The 25,732-nt window shown below is 43.1% G+C and overlaps 1 protein-coding gene across 1 annotated transcript in view; it reads left to right on the plus strand.

The window, feature by feature from the left end:
* Positions 1–25,732, plus strand: part of cep162 (centrosomal protein 162) — a 196,931-nt gene that overhangs the window by 64,119 nt on the left and 107,080 nt on the right. The window contains exons 11-15 of the mRNA XM_068026864.1: positions 2,503–2,584; positions 3,815–4,106; positions 8,863–9,085; positions 11,119–11,288; positions 15,324–15,575. Of these exons, the coding sequence (XP_067882965.1) occupies positions 2,503–2,584; positions 3,815–4,106; positions 8,863–9,085; positions 11,119–11,288; positions 15,324–15,575 (1,019 nt within the window). The remainder of the gene's footprint in view (positions 1–2,502; positions 2,585–3,814; positions 4,107–8,862; positions 9,086–11,118; positions 11,289–15,323; positions 15,576–25,732) is intronic.

Here is a 25,732-nt window from a genome sequence, read left to right on the forward strand (position 1 = left end):
ATTTGACCGAGTATGACATCAAGGAGCCTAGGAAAAGTGGAATCAATGGGAATCGGGGAAAAATCTCCGCTGGTTGGAGTCTTACCTAGCGCAAAGGAAAATGGTTGTGGTTGTTGGAGGTCAATCATCTGAGCTCCAGGGCATCACTGCAGGAGTTCCTCAGGGTAGTGTCCTAGGCCCAATCATCTTCAGCTGCTTCATCAATGATCTTCCTTCAATCATAAGGTCAGAAGTGGGGATGTTCGCTGATGATTGCACAATGTTCAGCACCATTCGCAACTCCTCAGATAGTGAAGCAGTCCGTGTCCATATGCAGAAAGACCTGGACAATATCCAGGCTTGGGGTGAAAAGTGGGAAGTAACATTTGTGCCACACAAGTGCCAGGCAATGACTCTCTCCCACGAGAGAGAATCTAACCATCTCCCCTTGACATTCAATGGCATTACGATCGCTGATTCCCCCACAATCAACATCCTGGGGGTTACCATTGACCAGAAACTTAACTGGAGTCACCTTATAAATACCGTGGCTACAAGAGCAGGTCAGAGGCTAGGAATCCTGCGGTGAATAACTCACCACCTGACTTCCCAAAGCCTGTCTACCATCTACAAGGCACAAGTCAGGAGTGTGATGGAATACTCTCAACTTGCCTGGATGGGTGCAGTTCCAACAACACTCAGGAAGCACAACACCATCCAGGATAAAGCAGCCCGCTTGATTGACACCCCATCTACAAACATTCTCACCCTCCACTACCGACGCACAGTGGCAGCAGTGTGTACCATCTACATGATGCATTGCAGCAATGCACCAAGGCTCCTTGGACAGCACTTTCTATACCCACGACCTCTGCCACCTAGAAGGACAAGGGCAGTAGATGCATGGGAACGCCACCACCTGCAAGTTCCCCTCCAAGGCACATGCCATCCTGATTTGGTACTGTATTGCCACTCCTTCACTGTCACTGGGTCAAAATCCTGGAACTCCCTAACAGCACTATGGGTGTACCTACCTCACATGAACTGCAGCGGTTCAAGAAGGCAGCTCACCACTACCTTCCCAAGGGAAATTAGGGAAGGGCAATAAATGCTGGCTTAGCCACTGATGCCTACTTCCCATGAATGAATAAATTTTTTAAAAGTTGGCGAGTGGGTGAAAGGGGTCAACTCTGCACTTGGGATTGGATTTGGGATGGAAAAGGGGTAATCATGGCTTTTCTGGTGTAGTTGGTTGGGGGTGGTGGTGGGTCAAACTTTATTTTTTGTTGCGGTTGGCAGGGGGACAGGGTCAACTTCGATCTATCAATGCAGGCCTGGCAGCCCTTTAAAAATGGCACCAGCACCTGCACAGAAGCAGGCAATGCCATTGACCGCGTCGCTGAGCCTTCTCCTGCCACGTGATTGGGGGATCCACCGCCCTGCATATTATAATGAGTCACAGTGGCATAGTTTTGGGAACATAAAATCCAGCCCAGTAAGTTAGTGTGTAAGTAGAGCAAGGAGTTGTACAGCAAAGGTTCACCAGATCGGTCTCTGGGATGAGTGTTGTCCTATGATGAGAGGTTGAGTAAATTCTCTAGCTTAGAAGGGTGAGAGGCAATCTCATTGAAACATACAAGATTCTGAAGGGGCTTGACAGGGTAGACACCGAGAAGTCGTTTCCCTTGGCTGGGGAATCGAGAACACGGGGGCACAGTCTGAGGATATGGAGCTGATCATATAGGACTGAGATGAGGGGAAATTTCTTCGCTCAAAGGGTTGTGAATCTTTGGAATTCTGTACCCCAGAGGGTGTGGATGCTCCATTGTTGAATACATTTAAAGCTTGGATAGATAGATTTTTGGTCTTTCAAGGAATCAAGGGGTATAGGGAGAGGGCGAGAATGTGGAGTTGACGCCGAAGGTCTGCCATGATCGTACTGGATGGTGGAGCAGGATTGACGGACCATATGGTCTCCTCCTGCTCCTATTTATTATGTTCTTAAGCTCCGCTCCAAGATTTGGTGGACGATCATGTAGGCTGAGAGTTCATTGTTGTACTGAGATCGTACTGCATTGTCTTTTGGATGCGCATTTGAAGTTGCCTGTGAAAGATTCCATGGCACTGTTCGAAGAAGAATTGGAGTTCACTCAGTATCCTGGCAACATTTATCCATCAAACAACATCCCAAAGCAGATTAATTGGTTAGCCACTTGTCTTATTTGCTGTTGCGAGCCTTGCAATTTAACTGTCTTGTTTACCCACATTTGTACAGTGACTATATGCCAGAAGTAATTAATTGGCTGTAAGTTGTTTGAGGCTGCCCTGCGCAGGTTAAATATGCTGTATAAATGTAAGTTCTTTCTTAAAAATGTGTTAATACCTGAAATGGGTTAGAAATGGAGGAGTTTATGGGACACTCTGCCACCTGTTTATGCAAGTGCTACATTTACAAACATTTTGGATTTTCTCTTATTTCCAAATGATCAAAGATTGCTAATTAACCTACACTTTATTTTTCAGATTTGCTCACTGTGGAAGAACTAATGAAACCTATTAAAGGGGAAGCTCTAGTTCCAATAGGATTTGACTTGCAGCCAGTAAGGTATAAGATCTTTTTTTTTAATTGAAGGTCAGTCAGACAATATTAAGTGCAAATAGTGATAATTTATTCTCTCTTCTACATCACATGGTGTCTTGCTCTGTTGAAATGTTACACCAGAATATAAAATGTTTTACTGGTAGGCAGTGTGATCCTTCTGCAGAGGCTCTGACCACAGATTTTGAAAGATTTGGGTGCTTGTCGATAATGAGCTAGTTTCACTATTGACCTAAATGATCCAACTCAATTTAGGAGCATTAGCAAAGGATAGTGCTGGAATAAACCATTACGTTTAGTTTGATACAGCAAAGGTCCGGGCAGGGCTCCTATTCATCATACTCCTCAATTGCTTTCTCTGTCAAATATCGATCTGCTTCTCTTGTTAATATACTGTTATTATCTCCTTGCAGTTTTTTTCCATATATTCTCCACTCAAATGTGAAAATACTGTGGATTTAACAATAATGATAGAAGCATAGAAAATAGGAGCAGGAGTAGGCCATTCGGCCCTTCAAGCCTGCTCCGCCATTCACTATGATCATGGCTGATCATCCAATTCCGTAACCTGTTCCCGCTTTCTCCCCATACCCATTGATCCTTTTAGACCCAAGAGCTATATCTAACTCCTTCTTGAAAACATACAATGTTTTGGCCTCAACTGCTTTCTTTGGTAGCGAATTCCACAGGCTCACCACTCTATGATCTTGAGCACAGTGCTTCAATCTTGCAATTCCATTAGCATCAGGACAGATTGGTCTTTGCTCTTGGTAGCACTGCATATGTACAGCAGTACAGTGCTGGAAAAGATCCCCACCTGAAATGGTAACATGCCTTTTTCAGGTGCGAATGGATCTGCAATGTGTATGCAGCATTTTCTACTTTTATTACAGCTTTTCAATTTATTTTTAATCATAATTAAGTTTGATAGAATTGAGAAATTGCCACATGAAAAGAGGCCGTACAGCCAGTAATGCTTTTCTAATGAAGGATCACTGACCTGAAACGTTAAATCTACTTTTCTCTCCACAGATGCTGCCCGACCTGTTGAGTATTTCCACCATTTCTTGTTTTTATTTCAGATTTCCAACATCTGCAGTATTGTGCTTTTACAATAATGCTTATTTTTGCTGTAAGAGATCAGTGGCAATTATTGTTACTTAAATTTGGTTAGGCATTTGTTTCCAAATTATACAAATTAAATATCAGTATTTTCATCATCATCCCCTTTTACAGTAAAAATGCACAGCAGGATAGTGAAGCAGCGGAAATATTCAGAAAACTGACAGTAAAGGACTCCAACTATGCTGTTCCTTCTGAGTCACAGCTTGACTCCAATCGCTTCTCTGAAAGACAAAACGCATACGATGAATTATCTGAAAGATCATTCAAGGAAAACCCAAACCACATGAGTAGAACTTGTGATGATCATGTGGAAGCCTTAATTAATGAAGTTAAATACGATTCTGCAACCAAACACAGTTTCACAGCTTCTGCTTCACAAGCTGTTCCTCACGGAGATGATCAGGTACATGTGATTAATTTATGTGATATAAAGACATTTAATTTAATTTGGACCCATTTTAGTAATTGGATGTTTTTAGGTACTCTCAGCAACACAGTGTGCTATGAGGGAATTTGGATTCATTTATTTTATTTTTATTAGTGTTACATGTCCCCTTCAGCTCCAGTGACAGTGCTGCAGAATGAGATGTATTTTCTATTTTCTGTCTTGTGCTCTGTTCTCATACCAAGTTCTTCAGAAGCAGATAACAGTTGAGTTTGATAGAATTCAGTGCTGTAACAATTTACTTTAATGCCTGTGTTAGAGAAAGGTACCATGCAATGCACTACAGTATTTACCAGCTAGGATTCCTGTGAGCTGTAATTTGAAAAGCTGCGTTTGCTGACAGCGCAACCACTAGGTGGCACATGCGCAAATGCAGCCTCATCGACGGAAACATCACTGCGACTTCTCAGGCAGCTGGCAGTAATAAAGATGGCGCTGCTCATTTTGACAGGGAAAAAAGGCTGCGATCCCATCTCCATCCCACCCAAAAACAGTACCCCACTCCCTCCCGCCATCTCCGGTTCTCTTCGCCACTCCCTCCCACACACGTCTGCTCGCTCCCTGCCTTGCTGCCTCGGCCACTCACTCCCCACGTTGCCCCGTCATCCCTCAGCCACTCGTTCCCCGCCCGGAGAAGCAGCGGGGATGGGGAGCGTGTTGAGCGGGAGCAAGGGGCCGGGGTCGGAGGGGAATGGTGAGGCAGAATGGAGCGGCTGAGGGGGGAGGAAGAGGCGGGGAGTGGGAAACTTAAAGTGGCAGTTGAGGCGGGGCTGGCAGGAGGGAGCGGGATACTGTAGGGGAGAATGGAGGCGGAGATCACAGCTATTGAGGGGCCAGGTGGCATCAATGAGTGCATGCGCTAATTCATACTGGCAAACTGGCAAATGTTTACCCACACTGATGGCGTCAGCGATCGCTGTGCATTGTCAGAAGTCACTCCGAATTTGTAACCCCTTATCCATCATCTCTGAATAGTCTAATGAATCTGTGTGAAAATTACAATAATTGGAAATTAATCATAAGACTACAGAAAAACTTTCTGTATTTATTATAGTTATGCATTGAATATTTTTGAATGCTAAAGTTTGCAAAACCTCTGAGACAATACCTGTCTTTTGCGATTATTTTGAGTGTCAATATGCTTTGTCCCCTGGCATATGGTAAGAAGGAGAAATGCTTCACAACAATCGATTCAAAGTAAGCAACTATACTGAATAAAATGCTGCCTCAAGAGTTATGCGTTTCATATTTGAAATGAGCAATGGACTCCTTCTTTAAAAAATATATTCTAATAAAGGATGGTATAAATTTCGAACTCTTTCCCAAAGTCTGTGGATGCTAGTACAACTGGCGCTTTCAGGATTGAGATGGATAGATTTTTGGTAAGGGGATCAAAGGGATTATGGAGCAAAGGCAGGAAAATGGAGTTGAGCTGCAGCTCACCATTAACTAATTGAATGGTGGAGCAGGCTCAAGGAGCAGCATAGCCTACTCCTGTAACTATTTAACAAACTCTCAGCAGGAATTGTAGTTGAGTATACCGATCTTACTTTTCATAGTCTTTGATAAAATGTTACAAATTAGTAAATTGCTCATGAGCTGCTCACTTGACTGAGGAGATGGATGATGCAGTGGGGAAACGCCTAAGAAAAATTAATTAGTTCCAATGGGCCTGGGCCTGCAGCACAAAACTACTCAAAGGTCAGGACTACTTGACAGTAAGCGCCAAGTTTTACTCAGAAGCCAGAAGGGTGATCAGTGTGAAGAAATAAAATGAACACTAGAGTATTTTAAGTCACTTTCATTGATTTGATGCCAACATTTAATACCAAGAGTAAAACTAGATCCCATTTGTACATACTACCGTTCCTCACATGATTGAAAAAAGAAAAGACCCTCATTTTCCTTCCCAACCCATCCAAAGAAACCAGTTGAACACAGTACAGCTATTCTTCTATGCATCTGAGCCATTGGGCTGGATTTTAGTTTCCTGACACACTGGGTGGGATGGTGGTGGATGGGTTCCAGTCGTGTGCAGGAAACCTGGAAGTGATGTGAAGCATGTCTGTCATTGTATTTTTAACCCACCCATTGCATTACCATGCATTATTTCCAGGTTTTTCAACTAATTAGCGTGAGCGGGCTTGCGCAAGTCGATTTGAACTCCAGTATTTATAAAGCCACTCCTAACTTGGAATTTGGTCGAGTTGGGAGCAAAACAGAAAGAATTGGCAAAATGGATTCCAGACATTCAAAGGCTGTGCCCTGTTTTAGTGTTGCCTCCACGGATGTGATGTTCGGGGCTTTAAGAGCCCGCAAGGAAATATTCTTCCTACCAGCAGGAAGATGAAGCCTGTCGGTGACACAAGGAAGGCGTGACTGGAAGTTGTCATGAGGTCAGCAGCAGGAGCGTGGTGTCACTCTCATGGATTCAATGCTGAAAGCGGTTTGATGACCCGAGGAGGGCAGGGAAGCAGAGTACAGTGGCATATTCACCTACATCCAGATGTGCTTATCACCCTAACTGCCTCACTCTGCCTTCTCAAGCCTATTCCAGCACATCGCCCCTCACACCAACTTAGCTTGCAGGTACACCCATTGCTCTCTGTCTACGCACTTACTCACATTCCGATCTGCCCATCCACCACTGATGCTCACTTTCATCTTCAGGCAATGTCATTCATGCCTCTCACTCATATTTACTTAACCTCAACAAATGCTCTCTATTTATCCATTCAACACATGCCATTGCTCTCACTCATATATGTCTGTTCTTTTTGTCCTTGCAGGGGGAGAGAATACATATGAGAGGCAGAGAACTGAAGGTGGCCCTCCAGTCATCTCTGAACTGACAGATGCAGAGGAGGTGCTGTACATCAGTGGAGTTTCAGCATGCTTGGCTGTTGGAGATGTTGGGGGGCGGGGGGTGCGCTTGCCAACTACCTAGTGACAGATTAAAATCATAAAGCCACATGGCTTACAATGCTCACTCATGTTGAGTTGATGACCGCAGCGAGTGAAATATAATCATGTGCATAATGATCACTTAAAACATTCTTCCCTTGACCAGTCTGATTGATGTCTTTAAGCCCCACAGGGCCTTCAAGCATCCTGGTGATCCAGGAGGGCGACGACGACTCTCAGGCTGCACCATCACAAGACCTATGCAGACCATGCACCAAGTCAGATACTCACACTTAGTGAGACCAGGTGACTCGTATATCACAAGTGAGCAAGAACAGATGGTAGAGACAGGGACACTAGTGGAAAGGCCACATCTGAGGCCATAAAACGCTCCAAGCTCTGTTCATCTTGATGTAGATGCTGTACCTTGGGGGCTGTTGATAAAGTGGAAAATTCTAGAGCAGCTGTAAATAATGTGCAATGTACTACCAGGCGTTCCAGCCATACCAGTCATGCTTGCAGAGAGACTGAAGGCGTTTGTCTTAAGTGTGAGTGACACGATACCGGAGGCCTTTGTGATAATGTCCACATCTGTAGAAAGAGTGGCTACCTGAATGGGGTATCAAACACAGCAACCATGCTATGAATGCCACCTTAAATAGAACGCATGATACCCTAGCCTTGGCTGTTCATCGCCCCACTGATCTGCAGCAAAATGTTCTCCAATTCAATGCGAGCAGAGAAGCGTGGGTAGGCCATGAGAGGGATGATGGTGAAAAGGGTCATGGAACTGGGGCTTGGCTCAAAGCACTTCCACTTGTCCATTGCCCCTGTTTCCCCCCCCCCCCCCACCCCCCCCAACCAATCTTATTAGTACCCTACATATTGCCTTGTGCTCCAATGACCGAGTTGGCCCCTACACAGATGATCTTGGAGCAATTTTGGCGGGACCTCCAAGGGCTCCAAGATGTAGAGGACTTCAGCCAAGAATATCTCAGCAGTCAGAGCAGGGATCTGAGCAGCCTGCCTCTACCTCTGCTGAAGCCACAGGGGGTGCATCATGTAGAAGCACTAGGAAGAAGAGGAGTAAAGATTTGAAGTTGCCCAAGGGTATACACATGCCTGTGCTGCACAGTGCTATATTGGTAAGTTTCTGATCTGTTTTTGAATCACTTAAGTAGTATTTCCACCACTCTTTGTCTTTCCCATTCTTGGTTGCTGCCTGGCTTGTGGCCCTTTCACTTGTAGGACATGGATTGACGGTGAGGAATCAGCAGGGTGGCTATAAGGGGGCTGCTTTGTGCTGGGGGAATGGGATGGGGAATGGGGTGGTGGTGTCAATGGCTTTTGTGTGTAGCTGTCAGATGGGTGGACGGGTGGAAGCTAAGTGAACCTCACAATAATGAGGGCATCCCAGCAGCAGTGTGCGCCGCTGCTAGTGCATTCTCCCTCATCATGCACCATCATGCCATGTTCCCCCTGCAGGTTCAGATGTCATGTTCCTGCACATTAAAATTCAGCCCTTTTTTATTATTATACAAAGAAAGTGGAAAGATCATCTTGGCTCACTCAGAGGCACTGTACTTTTTAAAATCTTGTTTTATATTTGAGACAGTTTGATCTAAATATTTATTTAGCATTAGTTCTTGCCAGATTTGCTGATTGATGGATTAGTTTCTAGTTCTAAAATTTGTGTTTCGGTTGACTAGATGAATATATTCTAATGACACTCCATTTCCACTTGTGGGTGTTTATGCATTTTCTCTATTGTCTGAATAATATCAACCTACTTACTGTTATTGATGTACAGATTTCTGCTAAGACCAAAAGCCCTAAACTTAAAAGCAAGAAACCCTTTGGTGGGAACTATGCATCTGTCAAGAGTTCAGGATATGGCAAAGTCTGTCCATCAAAGAAAGAATCCCTTGTTGCTGATGAAAGACAAACTCAACTGAGTCCACCAAAGCAAACTAGGCCAATTAAGGGTGTCAAAGTCAGATCCCCATCTGAGCATACAAAAGGCAAATCCAAAGGTAAGACTTTTTATAGTCTGTAAATTTTTAAAAAATTATTTCTTGGGGATATGGGCATTGCCCGCAAGCCCGGTGTTTATTATGCATCCCTGATAGTCCTTGAGAAGAAAGCTGTTGCACTCCATGTAATAGGTTCTGGGATTTTGAGTCAGTGATGAAAGAACAGTAACCAAGTTACGTTTTATTTTAAAATATGCAATAAGTCAAAATATTTCAAGAAGTAATATTTTTAGATATTAGATACAGGAGAAATGCCGCGAACAACAGATGCCCCTCTACATTGCTTTCATTGATCTCACCAAAGCCTTTGACCTCGTCAGCAGACGTGGTCTCTTCAGACTACTAGAAAAGATTGGATGTTCACCAAAGCTACTAAGTATCATCACCTCATTCCATGACAATATGAAGGGCACAATTCAACATGGTGGCTCCTCATCAGACCCCTTTCCTATCCTGAGTGGCGTGAAACAGGGCTGTGTTCTCGCACCCACACTTTTTGGGATTTTCTTCTCCCTGCTGCTTTCACATGCGTTCAAGTCTTCTGAAGAAGGAATTTTCCTCCACACAAGATCAGGGGGCAGGTTGTTCAACCTTGCCCGTCTAAGAGCGAAGTCCAAAGTACGGAAAGTCCTCATCAGGGAACTCCTCTTTGCTGACAATGCTGCTTTAACATCTCACACTGAAGAGTGTCTGCAGAGTCTCATCGACAGGTTTGCGGCTGCCTGCAATGAATTTGGACTAACCATCATCCTCAAGAAAACGAACATCATGGGGCAGGACGGCAGAAATGCTCCATCCATCAATATTGGTGACCACGCTCTGGAAGTGGTTCAAGAGTTCACCTACCTAGGCTCAACTATCACCAGTAACCTGTCTCCAGATGCAGAAATCAACAAGCGCATGGGAAAGGCTTCCACTGCTATGTCCAGACCGGCCAAGAGAGAGTGGGAAAATGGCGCACTGACACGGAACACAAAAGTCCGAGTGTATCAAGCCTGTGTCCTCAGTACCTTGCTCTATGGCAGCGAGGCCTGGACAACGTATGTCAACCAAGAGCGACGTCTCAATTCATTCCATCTTCGCTGCCTCCGGAGAATCCTTGGCATCAGGTGGCAGGACCGTATCTCCAACACAGAAGTCCTCGAGGCGGCCAACATCCCCAGCTTATACACACTACTGAGTCAGTGGCGCTTGAGATGGCTTGGCCATGTGAGCCGCATGGAAGATGGCAGGATCCCCAAAGACACATTGTATAGCGAGCTCGCCCCTGGTATCAGAGCCACCGGCCGTCCATGTCTCCGCTTTAAAGACGTCTGCAAACGCGGCATGAAGTCCTGTGACATTGATCACAAGTCATGGGAGTCAGTTGCCAGCGTTTGCCAGAGCTGGCGGGCAGCCATAAAGGCGGGGCTAAAGTGTGGCGAGTCGAAGAGACTTAGCAGTTGGCAGGAAAAAAGACGAAAGGAGAGAGCCAACTGTATAACAGCCCCGACAAACAAATTTTTCTGCAGCACCTGTGGAAGAGCCTGTCACTCTAGAATTGGCCTTTATAGCCACTCCAGGCGCTGCTCCACAAACCACTGACCACCTCCAGGCGCTTACCCATTGGAGGCCAAAGAAGAATATTTTTAGATGCAATAATTATCAGTGTTACGCTCCTTCCTGTATGTAAACCAATCAAAGTGGCCCGAGCTATTGTTCTTGTAAAAGCTATTGAGAACAAATGAATGTCTTTAAACATGTTATTTTAAACTCTACTCTAATGGCACACAGTTTTGCAGCATTAACTGGTAGCTTGCCTCTGCTGAAATGTTTGTTACAAGTAATCTTAGGATATGCTGCCCAAGCTGATTTAGTGCCCTTCATTTTTTAAAATCTGATGATGGTCATCTTTTCATAATTTGTATAATATAGATGTTTTTGGGATCTTTAGCAACATTAACTCAAACCTTCAAACATGCTCTATGATGCAAAATGGATAACTTGATCATAATGCATCATTTGTACTTGACCTTTCACCCTTGCTCAAACAGGGCAATTACTTGCAACCCAGATAATCAGATCAGCAAAGCAAAAGTCTGCTGAAAATGACTTTGGAAGTCGGTTAATTCCCTCAATGGAGTCATTTACTGCATACCTTCGGCACCAGATCAACAGTAAGCCAGACAATGCAAAGTTACTTGGTGGCCACGCACAGGATCAGGTAAAAAGTGAAAGCAGTTCTATGTCGTTAGTATTATATCTGCTTTGAAAATAGTGACTCTATATGGCATTCTTGGGTAAAAGAAATGTCTTAAGTACTTACCAATGTGGAAAGGGGGAACCAAATAGGAAAAAAAAAGACTTTTTGAGATGAGGAAACTGAACGCATAGTCAAAGAGAAAAATTTTAAGAGGCTTCTGCAATCAAGGTGAAAGTTAGTGATGCGTTGTGTTTTTTGGAGAAAATTTCAAAGTTGGTATCTTACTGAATGAGTGCTCAGCTTCCAGTGATGGAGTAGAGAGCACAGGGAACATGTAGGAGTCAGGAGCAGTACAGAGTCTTCACCCTATGTCCCTACCATTCAGCGAGGGTGGAGCAAGGCATGAACCGAATTTGATCTTGATATCTGTTTCTCAGTTACAAGAAACCTAGCAAGGACAAGACGGCACAGTGGCTAGCACCGCAGCCTTACAGCTCCAGCAACCCGGGCTCAGTTCTGGGTACTGCCTGTGTGGAGTTTGCACGTTCTGCCTGTGACCGCTTGGGTTTCCGCTGGGTGCTCCGATTTCCTCCCACAGCCAAAGACTTGCAGGTTGATAGGTAAATTGGCCATTGTAAATTACCCCTAGTTTAGGTAGGTGGTAGGAGAATTGTGGAGATGTGGTAGGGAATATGGGATTAATGTAGGATTAGTATAAATGGGTGGTTGATGGTCGGCACAGACTCGGTGGGCCAAAGGGCCTATTTCAGTGCTGTATCTCTCTATAAATCTATGACAGGGATGAAGGGTGTGCCAGAGGAGACGAGGACTCACAGAATTCTGGATTAGTTAATTGTGAAAGATGAATGTGGAAAGGTGCAAAAACAATGTGGGGGTTTTTAGTAGCAGTGGGGAAGAAATGGATATGTATTGTTCTGGTTATAAAATGTAATCTGTGACAGACCATTTGTGGACTAGGAAGCTTAGCTCAAACTTGAACAGGACCGTAAGATGCAGCACCACTGGATTCAGGGCCAGAGACATGTAGGCATTAGCAGGAGCTGAAAAGGATGCCTTTGATTTTACCAACTTTGAACTGAATGTAATTTTGACTCACTTATGGTTTAATAATTGAAACGGACTAAGAAACTATGGCAAGAACCTTGGAGGTTATGGTGGTTGTGGAAAATAGTATTGTGTTGTTGGGACCTTCGATTTTGGAATAAAGGGAGCATTTCCAAGTTTTCACACAACACTAAACTAGGAATGATCCTGAATATGGAAGTGGAGAAGCAAAAGTGATGAATAGGACTAACCAAGTGAAGTCAGTTCTAGCAACTTCTTCATCCTAATCGATCAGCTAATTCAGCAGACTGGGGTTCAAAATCTGGAATCTTCCTCTTCCCTGGCCTGTGCTCCAAAGCAAGGCATGGGCGTGAGCAAATCAGGGTGATTTCACGTGAAGCTTTCCCCCACATCCCAGCACCACCCATCCCACCACAGCTGACCCCAACGCGGTGCTCCTACAATTTTCTCATTGCTCTCACAACCAATGAACCCTCCCCACCTCCATGCTTCCAGATTGCAATATATATAAATGACTTGGATCTTGGAATGCAGAGTAGAATTTCAAAATTTGCTGATGATACCAAACTTGGAGGGGCAGGAAACGGTGAGGATGATGTGAACCACCTGCAACAGGATGTAGGCTAGCAGAATGGGCAGAGAGGTGACAGATGGAACTTCGTACTAACAAGTGCGAGGTGATGCATTTTGGCAGAAGGAATAGGGAGAGGCAATATATACTTAATGGCACAGGAACAGAGGGATCTGGGGGTGCGTGTGCATTAATCTTTGAAGGTGGCGGGACATATTGAGAGAGTGGTTCGTAAAACATACGGGATCTTGGACTTTATAAATAGAGACATTGAGTAAAAAAGCAGGGAACCTTTATAAAGCTCTGATTAGGCCCCTAAAATAAAAGCAAAATACTGCAGAAGTTGGAAATCTGAAATAAAAACAAGAAATGCTGGAAATATTCAGCAGGTCTGGCAGCATCGTGGAGAGAGAAGCAGAGCTAACGTTTCAGATCTGAAGAAGGATCACTGTCCTGAAATGGTAGCTCTGCTTCTCTCGCCACAGATGTTGCCAGACCTGCTGAGTATTTCCAGCATTTCTTGTTTTTATTTCTGATTAGGCCCCTACTAGCATATTGCGTCCAGTCCCGGTCACCACACTTCAGGAAGGATGTGAGGGTCCTTGAGAGGGTGCAGAGGAGATTTACCAGGAATGGTTCCAGGGATGGAGGATTTTAGTTACAAGGTTAGATTGGAAAAGCTGGGTTTGATCTCCTTAGAACAAAGGAGATCGAGGGGAGATCTATTAGAAGTATTCAAGATTATGACAGGCTTAGATCATCAGTTAGGCAAGGAAAAACTGTTCCCATTAACAAATGGTACAAGGACAAGGGGACACAGATTGAACGTTTTGGGCAAAAGATGCAAGGGGGATATGAGGAAACACTTTTCTACGCAGCGAGTGATAATGACCTGGACCTCACTGCTCACAAAGGTGGTGGAAGCGTAGACGATCAATGACTTCAAGAGGAAATTGGATGGCTACGTGAGAGAAATAGACTTGCAGAGCTACAGGGATCGAGCCGGGGAATGGGATTGACGGCATAGCTCCATGGAGAGCAGGAATGGGCCGAATGGCCGCCTCCTGTGCTGTAAAAGACTGTGACTCCTGCCGTTTCCATTCCCATTCCCGTGCTTCCAGATCCTAGAACCACCCCCTTTAAAGCTCTCAAATCACATTCCTCAATACCACTGCATGCAGCACTGCCACCTATCTCTGACTAGCTGCATCCTGGAATATATTTATTTCCAACTTTTGTATTTTGGATATTTGTTTAAAGTTAAAATAAAATTAACCATGTACTTGAATGAATTATTTTTTGTGTTCGTTTCATGGGATGTGAGCGTTGCTGGCAAGGCCAGCATTTGTTACCCATCCCTATTTGCCCTGTAGAAGGTGGTGCTGAGCTGCCACCTGGAACTGTGCAGTCCATCTGGTGCGGGTACGCCCACAGTGCTGTTAGGGAGGGAGTTCCAGGATTTTAATCCAGCGACAGTGAAGGAACGGCAAGTCAGGATGTTGTGCAGCTTGGAGGGCATCTTGAAGCTGGTGGTTTGCACACATCTGCTGTCCTTGTCCTTCTAGGTGGAAGAGGTCACAGGTTTGGACGGTGCTGTCAAAGGAGACTTGGTGCGTTGCTGCAGTATATATGGTACACACTGCTGCCACTGTATCGATGGTGGAGGGACTGAATGGGGTGCCAATCAGTGAGCTATTTTGTCCTGGATGGTGTGGAGCTTCCTGAGTGTTGGAGCCGCACTCATCCAGGCAAGTGGAGAATATTCCATCGCACTCCTTACTTGTGCCTTGTAGATGGTGGACAGGCATTGGGGCATCAGGAGGTGAGTCACCCACTGCAGAATTCCCAGCCTCTGACCTGCTCTTGCAGCCACAGTATTTATGTGGCTGCTCCAGTTCAGTTTCTGGTCAATGGTAAACCCCAGGATGTTGGTGGGGGTTTCAGCAATGGTAATGCCATTGAATGTGAAGGGGAGATGGTTAGATTCCCTCTTGCTGGAGATAGTCATTGCCTGGCATTTGTGTGGCACAAATGTGAGTTGCCACTTATCAGCCCAAGCCTGAATGTTGTCTAGGCCACTGGGTTACAAATTCCACTTTAGAAATGTACCCCAAATCATAGAAATCAACCCAAAACATTGTCAAGACTTCCACAGTACTGAGTTTAAAAATAACACAATTCAGTTTATAAAATCCCTGCAAATCCATCACCCTGATATTATATTGTATATTACCCAAGATAAAATAATATCTGCCAGACCTGCTGAGTGGTTCCAGCATTTCTTGTTTTTATTTCAGATTTCCAGCATCTGCAGTATTTTGCTTTTAAAATAATATCTCCTCTGACTCCACAGGCGATCCCTATATATATTTCCTAAAGTCTGATACTTATTTTTATAGTTAATTACAAGAGCTGGTGAAGAAATGTCAAAAGGATATGAACAGAGTTCACCAGAGTCCAGTAATGTAACTAGAGAGCTTTCCCTGCTACAAAAACTGGAAGAAGCACATGAGAAATGGAGCACAGAGCACAGCCTGGTTGAGAAGTTGAAAGAAAAATTGGCATTGAAAGAAAGGGAACTTGTTGGCAAAGATGAAGAGCTGAAGAAAATTCCTCAACTCAACGAGGAGATTTATATACTTCAAAAAAAGGTAAATGTGATTTATAGAGTTCTCTGAAGGTGTAATATGAGCAGAAGAGACTCCAGGATGGTATGTTGCCTCCCTGGTGCTAGGGTCAAGGATGTCTCTGAGCGGCTGCAGGGCATTCTGAGGGGGAAGGGTGAGTAGCCAGTTGTCGTGGTACATATTGGTGCCAAAGACATAGGTAAAAAAAAGGATGAGGTCCTGCAAGCTGAATATAGAGAGGTAGGACGTAAATTAAAAAGTAGGACCTCAAAGGTGGTAATCTCAGGATTACTACCAGTGCCACGTGCTAGCAAGAGCAGAAATAGCAGGATATATCAGATGAATACGTGGCTGGAGAAATGGTATAGAGGGAGAGGGATTCAGATTCCTGGGACATTGGGACCAGTACAAATTGGACGGGTTGCACCTGGGTAGGACCGGGATCAGTTTCCTCAGGGGGTATTTGCTAGTGCAGCTGGGGCGGGTTTAAACTCGAATGGTGGGGGAAACAAGGTTAGAAATGAAAGACAGAAAGGTAAGAAGCAAAAGTGGAAGACAGAGAAAACAAGGGCGAGAAACAAATGGAGCCATAGTGCAAAATAAAGCTAAGATGACTAACAATGTGAAAAAGGCAATTCAAAAGGCATTGTGTCTTAATGCGCGGAGCATTCGCAATAAGGTAGATGAATTAACAGCGCAAATAGATATAAACGGTTATGATATAGTTGCGATTACGGAGACATGGCTGCAGGGTGACCAAGGATGGGAACTGAACATCCAGGGGTAATTAATATTTAGGAAGGACAGGCAAAAAGGGAAGGAGGTGGGGTAGCGTTATTAGTAACGGAGGAAATCAGTGCAGTAGTGAGGAAGGATATTGGCTTGGGAAAATCATGATGTGGAATCTGTATGGGTGGAGCTAAGAAACACCAAGAGGCAGAAAACATTGGTGAGGGTTGTCTATAGGCCCCCAAACAGTAGTGGAGATGTAAGGGATAGCATTAAACAGGAAATTAGAGACGCATGCAATAAGGGTGCAACTATAACCGTGGGTGTCTTTAATCTGCATATAGTTTGGTCAAACCAAATTAGCAATAATACTCTGGAGGAGGATTTCCTGGAGTGTGTACGTGATTTCTTTTAGACCAATACGTTGAGAAACCAATTAGAGAATGGCTATCCTAGACTGGGTGTTGTGCAATGAGAAAGGATTAATTAACCATCTTGTTGTGTGAGGTCCCTTGGGGAGGAACAACCATAACATGATAGAATTCTTCATTAAGGTGGAGAGTGAAGTAGTTGACTATGAAACTAGGGTCCTGAATCTAAGTAAAGGAAACTACGAAAGTATGAGGCGCAGGTTGGCTATGGTAGATTGGGGAACTTTATTAAAAGGGTTGATGGTGGATGGGCAATGGATAATATTCAAAGAACATATGCATGAATTACAACAATTATTCATTCCTGTTTGGCGCAAAAATAAAAACCAGAAAGGTGGCTCAACCGTGGCTTACAAAAGAAATTAGGGAGAGTATTAGATCCAAAGAGGAGGCATATTAAATTGCCAGAAAAAGTAACGCTGAGGATTGGGAGCCACTTAAAATTCAGCAAAGGAGGACAAAGAGGTTGATTAAGCAGGGGAAAATAGAGTATGAGAGTAAACTTTCGAGGAACATAAAAACTGACTGTAAAAGCTTCTATAAATATGTGAAGAGAAAAAGATTAATGAAGACAAATGTAGGTCTCTTACAGTCAGAAACGGGGGAAACTATGATGGGGAACAAAGAAATGTCAGAACAATTAAACATATACTTTGGTTCTGTCTTCACAAAGGAGGACACAAATAACCTCCCAGAAATGTTAGGGAGCCAAGGGTCTAATGAGAGGGAGGAACTGAAGGAAATCAGTATTAGTTAAAAAAAAAGTGCTAGGAAAATTAATGAGGTTAAAGGCTGACAAATCCCCAGGGCCTGATAATCTTCATCCCAGACTGTGGAGCAGTTCCAAATGTAACCCCAATATTTAAAAAAGGAGGGCGAGAAAATAACAGGGAATTACAGACCAGTTAGCCTTACATCAGTATTGAGGAAAATGCTAGAGTCTATTATGAAGGCTGTGATAGCAGAACACCTGAAAAGCATAAACGGGATTGGATAAAGTCAGCATGGGTTTACTCAAGGGAAATCATGCTTAACAAATCTACTGGAGTTTTTCAAGGCTGTAACTAGTAGAATAGATGAGGGAGGACCAGTGGATGTGGTATATTTGGATTTTCAGAAAGCTTTTGATCAGGTCCCACATAAGAGGTTAGTGTGCAAAATTAAAGCACATGGGATTGGGGGTAATATACTGGCATGGATTGAGAATTGGTTGACAGACAGGAAACAGAGAGTAGGAATAAACGGGTCTTTTTCCGGGTGGCAGGCTGCGACTAGTGGGGTACCACAGGGATCAGTGCTTGGGCCCCAGCTATTCACAATATATATTAATGACTTGGGTGAGGGAACTAAATGTAACATTTCCAAGTTTGCAGATGACACAAATCTGGGGGGGAAATGAGCTGTGAGGAGGATGCAAAAGGCTCCAATGTGATTTGGACAAGTTGGGTGAATGGGCAAATTCATGGTAGATGCAGTATAACGTGGATAAATGTGAGGTTATCCACTTTGGTTGTAAAAACAGAAAGGCAGATTATTATCTGACTGGTGATAGATTGGGAAAGCAGGAGGTGCAACGAGACCTGGGGTCCTTGTACACCAGTCTCTGAAAGCAAGCATTCAGGTGCAGCAAGCATTTAGGAAGGCAAATGGTATGTTGGCCTTCATTGTAAGAGGATTTGAGTACAGGAGCAAGGACGTCTTACTGCAGTTATACAGGGCCTTGGTGAAACCACATCTGGAATATTGTGTGCAGTTTTGTCTCCTTATCTGAGGAAGAATGTTTTTGCCATGGAGGGATGCAAAGAAGAATTACTAGGCTGATTCCTGGGATGGCAGGATTGGCCTATGTTCAGTAGCGTTTAGAAGAATGAGAGGGGATCTCATAGAAAGCTATAAAATTCTAACAGGACTAGACAGGCTAGATGCAGGGAGGATGTACCCGATGGCTGGGGAGTCCAAAACCAGGGGTCACAGTCTCAGGATACAGGGTATGCCATTTAGAACCAAGAAGAAGAAAAATTTCTTCACTCAGAGGTTGATGAACCTGTGGAATTCTCTGCCGCAGAAGGCAGTGGAGGCCAAGTCATTAAATATATTCAAGAAGGAGATAGATATATTTCTTAATGCCAAAGGCATCAAGGGATATGGGGAGAAAGTGGGAATAGGGTACTGAATTAGATGACCAGCCGTGATCTTTTTTGAATGGGGAGTAGGCCCAAAGGGCCAAATGGCCTCCTCCTGCTCCTATTTTCTATGTTTCTATAAGAAGCTGTGTGAAATGTACCTATAAACATGACGGATTGTATAAAGTTGTAGCATTACACATCTACAGTTCTATTCGGAGCCAATTTAACACTGGTATTTGTGGTGTAGGAGAAATTGATGGATTTAGAGTTTAGGGATAATTATACAGTTACCCTGCATATTTAGATTCTGAGTTACTGTACATGAAGCCAACACACACAATTACAGAATTGTTACAGCACTGAAGGAGGCCATTCAGCCCATGTGTCTGTGCTGGCTCTCCGAAAGAGCAATTTACCTGGTGCCACCTATTGCCTGAATCCCCGGCCTTCTCCCTGTTGCCCTAAACATTTTTCCTTTTCAGATAACAATCGAATTTCCTCTTGAATGCCTCCTTTGAACCTGCCTCCACCACACTCTCAGGCGGTACATTCCAGATCCTAACCTCTTGCTGTGAGAAAGTTTTTCCTTTTGTCATTATTGCTTCTTTTGCCAGTTACCTTAAGTCTGTGCCCTCTTGTTCTTGATCTTTCCACCAATGGGAACAGTTTCTCCCTATCTACTTTGTCCAGACCCCTCATGATTTTGTATACCTCTATCAAATCTCCTCTCAACCTTCTCTTCTCCAAGGAAAACAGTCCCAACTTCTCCAGTCTATCCACGTAACTAAAGTTCCTCATCCTTGATGAGCTCTCCTCCATTCTTAGCTCTCAGCGGGGAGTTTGGACCATAGACGTTCTTGACAGCGCTGAAGAATCCACGAATGTTGTGGATTTCCACAAACTGTTGAATCTCCCGAACTCTTTCCACCCACAATTTGTTCTTTATATCGCAGGTTTTTTTGATGTACCGCTGCCTTCAGCGACCTTTAGGCCAGCTGTTTTCCTCTTGAAGCATGATTGTGCTTCCAGTCTACGAACGCTTTGCGCTTACATTCGATTAGCTCTTGAATCTTTTTGTCATTCTAGTCGAACCAGTTCTTATGTTTGCTGGTAGAGAAGCCATGAACATCTTCGTCTGTGCTGATTATGGTGGACTTTAGAGTGGGCCAGCATTGTGAACACACGGTGGCTCATGTTGGCTGGAAGTCGAGTGGTTGCTTGTGAGGTGCTGGCTGAGGAGAGCTGCCTTTGCAAGATCCTTGAGACCTTCGATTTTAATTTTCTTGTAGCAACATTTCTGTTACCACTGCTGTTTAGGGGCCTGATTGATGGAGATAATAGACCGGATGAGGCAGTGATCGGTCCGGCAGTCATCGACATCTGTCATGGCCAGATATCACTGTGATCTTTTGCTTGGACGATGATGTAGTCAAGTAGGCGCCAGTGCTTGGGTTGAGGCTGTTGCCACGAGGTTTTGAACTTTGAACTCGCCTCCAGCGAGCTCCCCACAGGAGTGGCAATAACCTAAAGGGCGGATGGGAAATTATTCAATCTCTGTCGCCTCCACTCCAAAACAAAGGTGACTTTAACATCAGTAATTGAGCTTCAGTACATTGCTGACACTTGTGTATGTGCTTACTTGGAGTCTGTGCTCCAAGTCATCATTGACTCCTTCAACGAAGCATACTAGAGGATGGGCCTTACTTTAAACATCTGGAATACTAAGCTCCTCTTCCAACCTACTCACACAACACAACATCATCCTCCATTGATCAGGATCCTTGGCGAGCCCCTGGAAAAAGTCAACCATTTTCCATATCTCGGGAGTCTCCTCTCAACAAAGGCAAACATAGATGATAAAATACACCACTGCCTTCAATGTTCTGTCTTTGGCCAACTGAGGAAAAGAGTATTTGAGGACCAGGACCTGAAACCCTGGACTAAGGTCATGGTGTACCGGGCAGCAGTGGTCCCTGCGCTCCTGTATGCTTCAAAGACTTGGACAATCTATAGCAGGCACCTCAAGACACTGAAGAAATACCAACAATACTGTCTCTGCAAAATCCTTTGCATTCGTTGGCAGGAATCAGTGGTCTAATGTCAGCATCCTCTCCCAAGCCAACATTCCCAGCATCGTGGTGCTAATCACCCAAAGTCACTCACATGCCTGATACCAGGCTCCCAAAACTACTGCTCTACTCTGTGCTTCGCCGTGGCAAAAGACTCCCAAGAGGACAGAGGAAATGCTTTAGGACGTTTTCAAAGCATCCCTGATGAAACCCAACATGCCCACCAACGCATTGGAATCCCTGTCCCTTGATCGTTCAAAGTGGGGGAGGTACCTCATGAAATTTCAACAGTCCAGGCAGCGGAAGGTGACTCGCCTATCCAACTCTTTAAACACCACCTCCCCCACATGCTGAAGAGCCTGCGATTCGTGTATCGGACTCATTAGTCTCCTTACAAGGGAATAAGTTGAAATGTATTTCAATTGTTATAATGTGTGAATACATTCATTTTTAACAGACGGGAGAATCGTGGAAGCATGCTTTGGTTTTTCCAATGTATGTGGCAGGTGAGACTCCCAAATGGGAGCATGCCTTCATAAAATCAGCTGTATTGAATTTAAAAAAAAAAACAAAGTTGAACCACATTTATAGATTCTGTTGCATCACTTCCATTAATTTCCACTAGTTCCTAGTTAATGTTGGGTTGATTTGAAATTGCCAGTTCTGTTGTTATGTTACTTTCTTTAGCTCATCATATGTTAACATTCATGCCCTGCCATGGGGAATCTGTTGCAGGCCCGATTGTTAATTCATTCTCTACAAATCTGTTAATTGAAGTCCCATTGTTTTATTTGTTTCTCCTTGTAGGATAACAATTTGCTGTCCTTAATTTCAAAATTTTAATTACCATCTAAAACTCCTCCCTCTGCTTTTCTATCCTTTGTGAACATCCCTTGGCATTTGCATTTGAAATATTTTCTCATCTTCTAGGGTGAATCATGTTTCAGCAATTTATATAACAATTTTCTGCCACTACATGCCTTTTAATTCATCTTATTAATGTTTTAAGCATTCAAGTGTAGGTGCTTACTAGTAATCTGCACTCTCTTAGATAGAGTGGTCACTTTCTGTTTTCTTTCTAGCCTACGTTTCTTTTTTTAATTCTCCTCTCTCCACCTCTTCCTTTTCTGTCTGTCAGCTGGGCTTAGTTGATGACATTCCTACCTTTCACTTAAGTCCCAATACATGACCTAAATTAGATTGATACTCCAGTTCACTATTGAGGGAGTGCAGGTGCTGTCCTGGAGATGTTGAACCAAAGTCCTATCTGCATGTTCCAGTGGATATGAAAGATTGCAAGGCAATTTTCAATGGCAAGCAGGAAGTGCTACCAGTGTTTGGGAAACATTCCTCTTCAACCAATACCTTCAAAAATTGATTAACTGGTTATTTAACTTATTGATTGTGCGATTCAGTTTGTTGCTCTTTCAGTAATTACAGATTGATCGTGACCTTAAATTTCCTCTGTAGATTAGCACTCTTTTGGGGAAGGAAAAATAGTTCAAGAATGGATTGTTGAGCTTGTAAGAAAAAAAGAGCCCTACTTTTAGGGAAATTACTTTTTCCATTGGAATGGCTGGTTACTCCCAGTTATGAAAATTATCATAACTGATTTAACCAGAGTATTTGATGAATTTCCAGCATGAGATGCACTGCAGATCTTTAAACTGTTAGGATGTTGTATCATTTTAGCCATCCCCCTGTTTAGTCAGCATTTGTGGAGAGAGCAAACAGGATGATGTTTCGGGGTCAGACATTCAGAATTGGAAAATGAAAAGTAAACAATTTTTATAATAGAATCAGAACTAATGCAAGGGGAGCAGAAAAACGATAGAAACATTAGTGGAATGACCAGCTGAAAAGAAAAGTAAGACATTGTTGCATGACTGAGATGATTTATCATCAAACAATAGAAAGAAGCATTAAAGATATTAGAGAAACAAAGATTGTATGCATACCTAAGGCACTGGGAGGTGCACCTAAGGAAAAGATGACAGGTGGAAGAAGTTGAAAATACAGAAAGCCTGTAGATCAGATCTAAAATTAAAACAGCAAATAATGGCCAAACAGTGGATTTGCCACTCTGGAAAAATGCAAGTCGACCTGTTTTTGTTTCGGAGTTCTAGCATTTCAAAATTTTAATTGTACGAATTGAAGAGAATTAACCCAATTATTAAATTATCCTCTACTGTGAATAAAATGATGTTCAAAACTTCTCAGGTTAGATTACAGCCAGTAGCAAATCAGTCGTTTGATTCCTATGGTGTATTAATTAGATCTATATTTGCAATTCATTGAAATTGGTGCAGTATATAAAATACCCATATCTTATGAATAATGTAATTCCTTCTGTGTATGAATATGCAAATAGTCCAATGATGCAGAAAAAGTCCATCTGACCAATGGCAAATACAGTATCATAACTGCTGTACTATAATTTAGAATCAAGTCTTGTTTAAAGGATAACTCATTGGGCAGTTTGTAGCAAAGCTTAGTTACTTAGTAATGCACAAAAACACCTAATTTTAGTTCTGCAATATTTAGTCCATCTTGCCTAGCATTCTCCTGAGCACGCATCTCACGCCACTTCAGATTTGATGGATTCTGTTCCTGAATTCTAATGGGAGATTACAGATATGTCAGGGGAGTCTATATTTTCTGAGTCCTCTTTTATCAAGTTATGAAAACTCATCATTATTTCGGTTTAACATATAGAATATTTTCCTTTGTATATTTTAATTATAATTTTAAACAAAATGACACTTTCAGTTTGTTGGTTAATTTGTATTCAAAATCTATGACTGCTTGTTTTTTTTTAGCATAATAAAGAAATGACATTGTTTTGAAGTCCAGGGTAAGAATTTTATATCCCTTATTTATATTTTACATACACGGTAGAGTCAGAGTTATTTACGGCATTAAAGGCCCATTGAGTCCATGCCGGCTCTCTGTGGAGCAATCCAATCAGTCCCACCCACCCCCCCACCCTCAATTCGATCCCCGTAGCCCTGCAAGTTTATATCCTTCAAGTGGCCATTCAATTTCCTTTTGAAATTATAGATTATCTCCACTTCCACCACCCACGTGGGCAGTGAGTTCCAGGTCATAACCACTCACTGTGTAAAAATAAAAAAGATCCTCCTCACATTTCCCCCTGCATCTTTTGCCCAAACATTCAATCTGTGTGTCCCTTGTTCTTGTACCATAAGTTAATGGGAACACTTTTTCCTTGTCTAACTTCGCTAAACTGGTCATAATCTTATACAGCTCTATTAAATCTGCCCTCAGTCTCCATTGCTCCAGGGAGAACAACGGCAGCTTTTCCAACCTAACCTTGTAACTAAAATCCTCCATTCCTGGACCATTCTGGTAAATCTCATCTGCATCATCTCAAGGGCCCTCACATCTAAGGCATATGGGGAGGCGGTGTCGTAGTGGTAATATCACTGGACTAGTAATCCAGAAGCCCAGACTCTGGGGACATGAATTCGAATCCCAACACGTCGGATGGTGAAATTTGAATTCAGTTAATAAATCTGGAATTAAAAAGCTAGTTTGGTGGTGACCATGAAACCATTGTTGATTATTGTAAAAACCCATCTGGTTTACTAATGTCCTTCCTTTAGGTAAGGAAATCTGCTGTCCTTACCTGGTCTGGCCTACATGGTATTCCAGACTCTCAGCAATGTTGTTGACTCTTAAATGCCCTCTGAAATGACCTTGCATGCCACTCAGTTCAAGGCAATTAGGGATGGTCAATAAATGCTGGCCTATCCAGCGATACCCACATTCCACAAATTAATTTTAAAAAAAATCCTTCCTAAAGTATAGTGACCGGAACTCTGCACTACTCTGGTTGAGGCCTAACCTGAGCTTTTTAAAGATTCAGCATAACTTCCCTCTTTTTGTATTCTGTGCCACTACTTATGAAGTCCAAGATCACATATGCTTTACTAATCACTCTCTCTGTGTCCTGCCATCTTCAAAGATCGATGCACCTGCACCCCCAGTCCCTTTGTTCCTGTGCACTCTTTAGAACAGCGCCATTAAGTCTATTATTGCTTCATCCTATCCCTTCTGCCAAAATGCAGCACCTCACATTTCTCTGTATTAAATTCCATCTGCTACTTGTCTACCCATTCCACTAGCCTACCTAGGTCCTGTTGCAGGCAGTTTGTATCATCCTCACCTTTGGCCACTCCTCCGAGTATGGTATCATTGGCAAGTTTTGAAGTTCTACTCGATATTCCAAGATCCAAGTATTACAACTGAGGTGGGGGGAGTGCACTATTTTTTTTTCTAGTTCCACTTCTCCACATGTCACAATATATATTTAAATGTTTACCCAGTTACTGATGCGGTCAATCATAAACTCTCTTTTTATCCCAACATAAAATACACCAACCAGGTTTAGGTAATAAATGACAAAATTATCAGTTTATAATAAAACAAGATTTAATCAGTCACCAAGCAAGACATTAACACACAGATTGAAATGTGAAAATTCGCTTTTTACCTTAGCGCCTCTCTCACACACATACCCACACACCATTTAACTGAAAAATGGTGGTGACCATTTAACTAATTTTCAAAAACTACAAACAAATTGTGAACTACTGAAATGTCACATTGGTTAAATGTGACCATCTCCCCTAAATTAATTGAACTATTCTATTGTGTATCGGGGGTAGAGGTTTATTGTTCTAAAATACTATTTAATTAAACCTTGTTATACTGATGGTTTTTTTTTACTACAAGCCTTGTAGATGGAAGAAATGCACAGAGAATGCTGAGCTTTATATAGACACCGAAGTGGTTGGAAATAT

This window comes from Heterodontus francisci, chromosome 3 (genome assembly GCF_036365525.1).
Source record: "Heterodontus francisci isolate sHetFra1 chromosome 3, sHetFra1.hap1, whole genome shotgun sequence".
NCBI lineage: Eukaryota > Metazoa > Chordata > Chondrichthyes > Heterodontiformes > Heterodontidae > Heterodontus > Heterodontus francisci.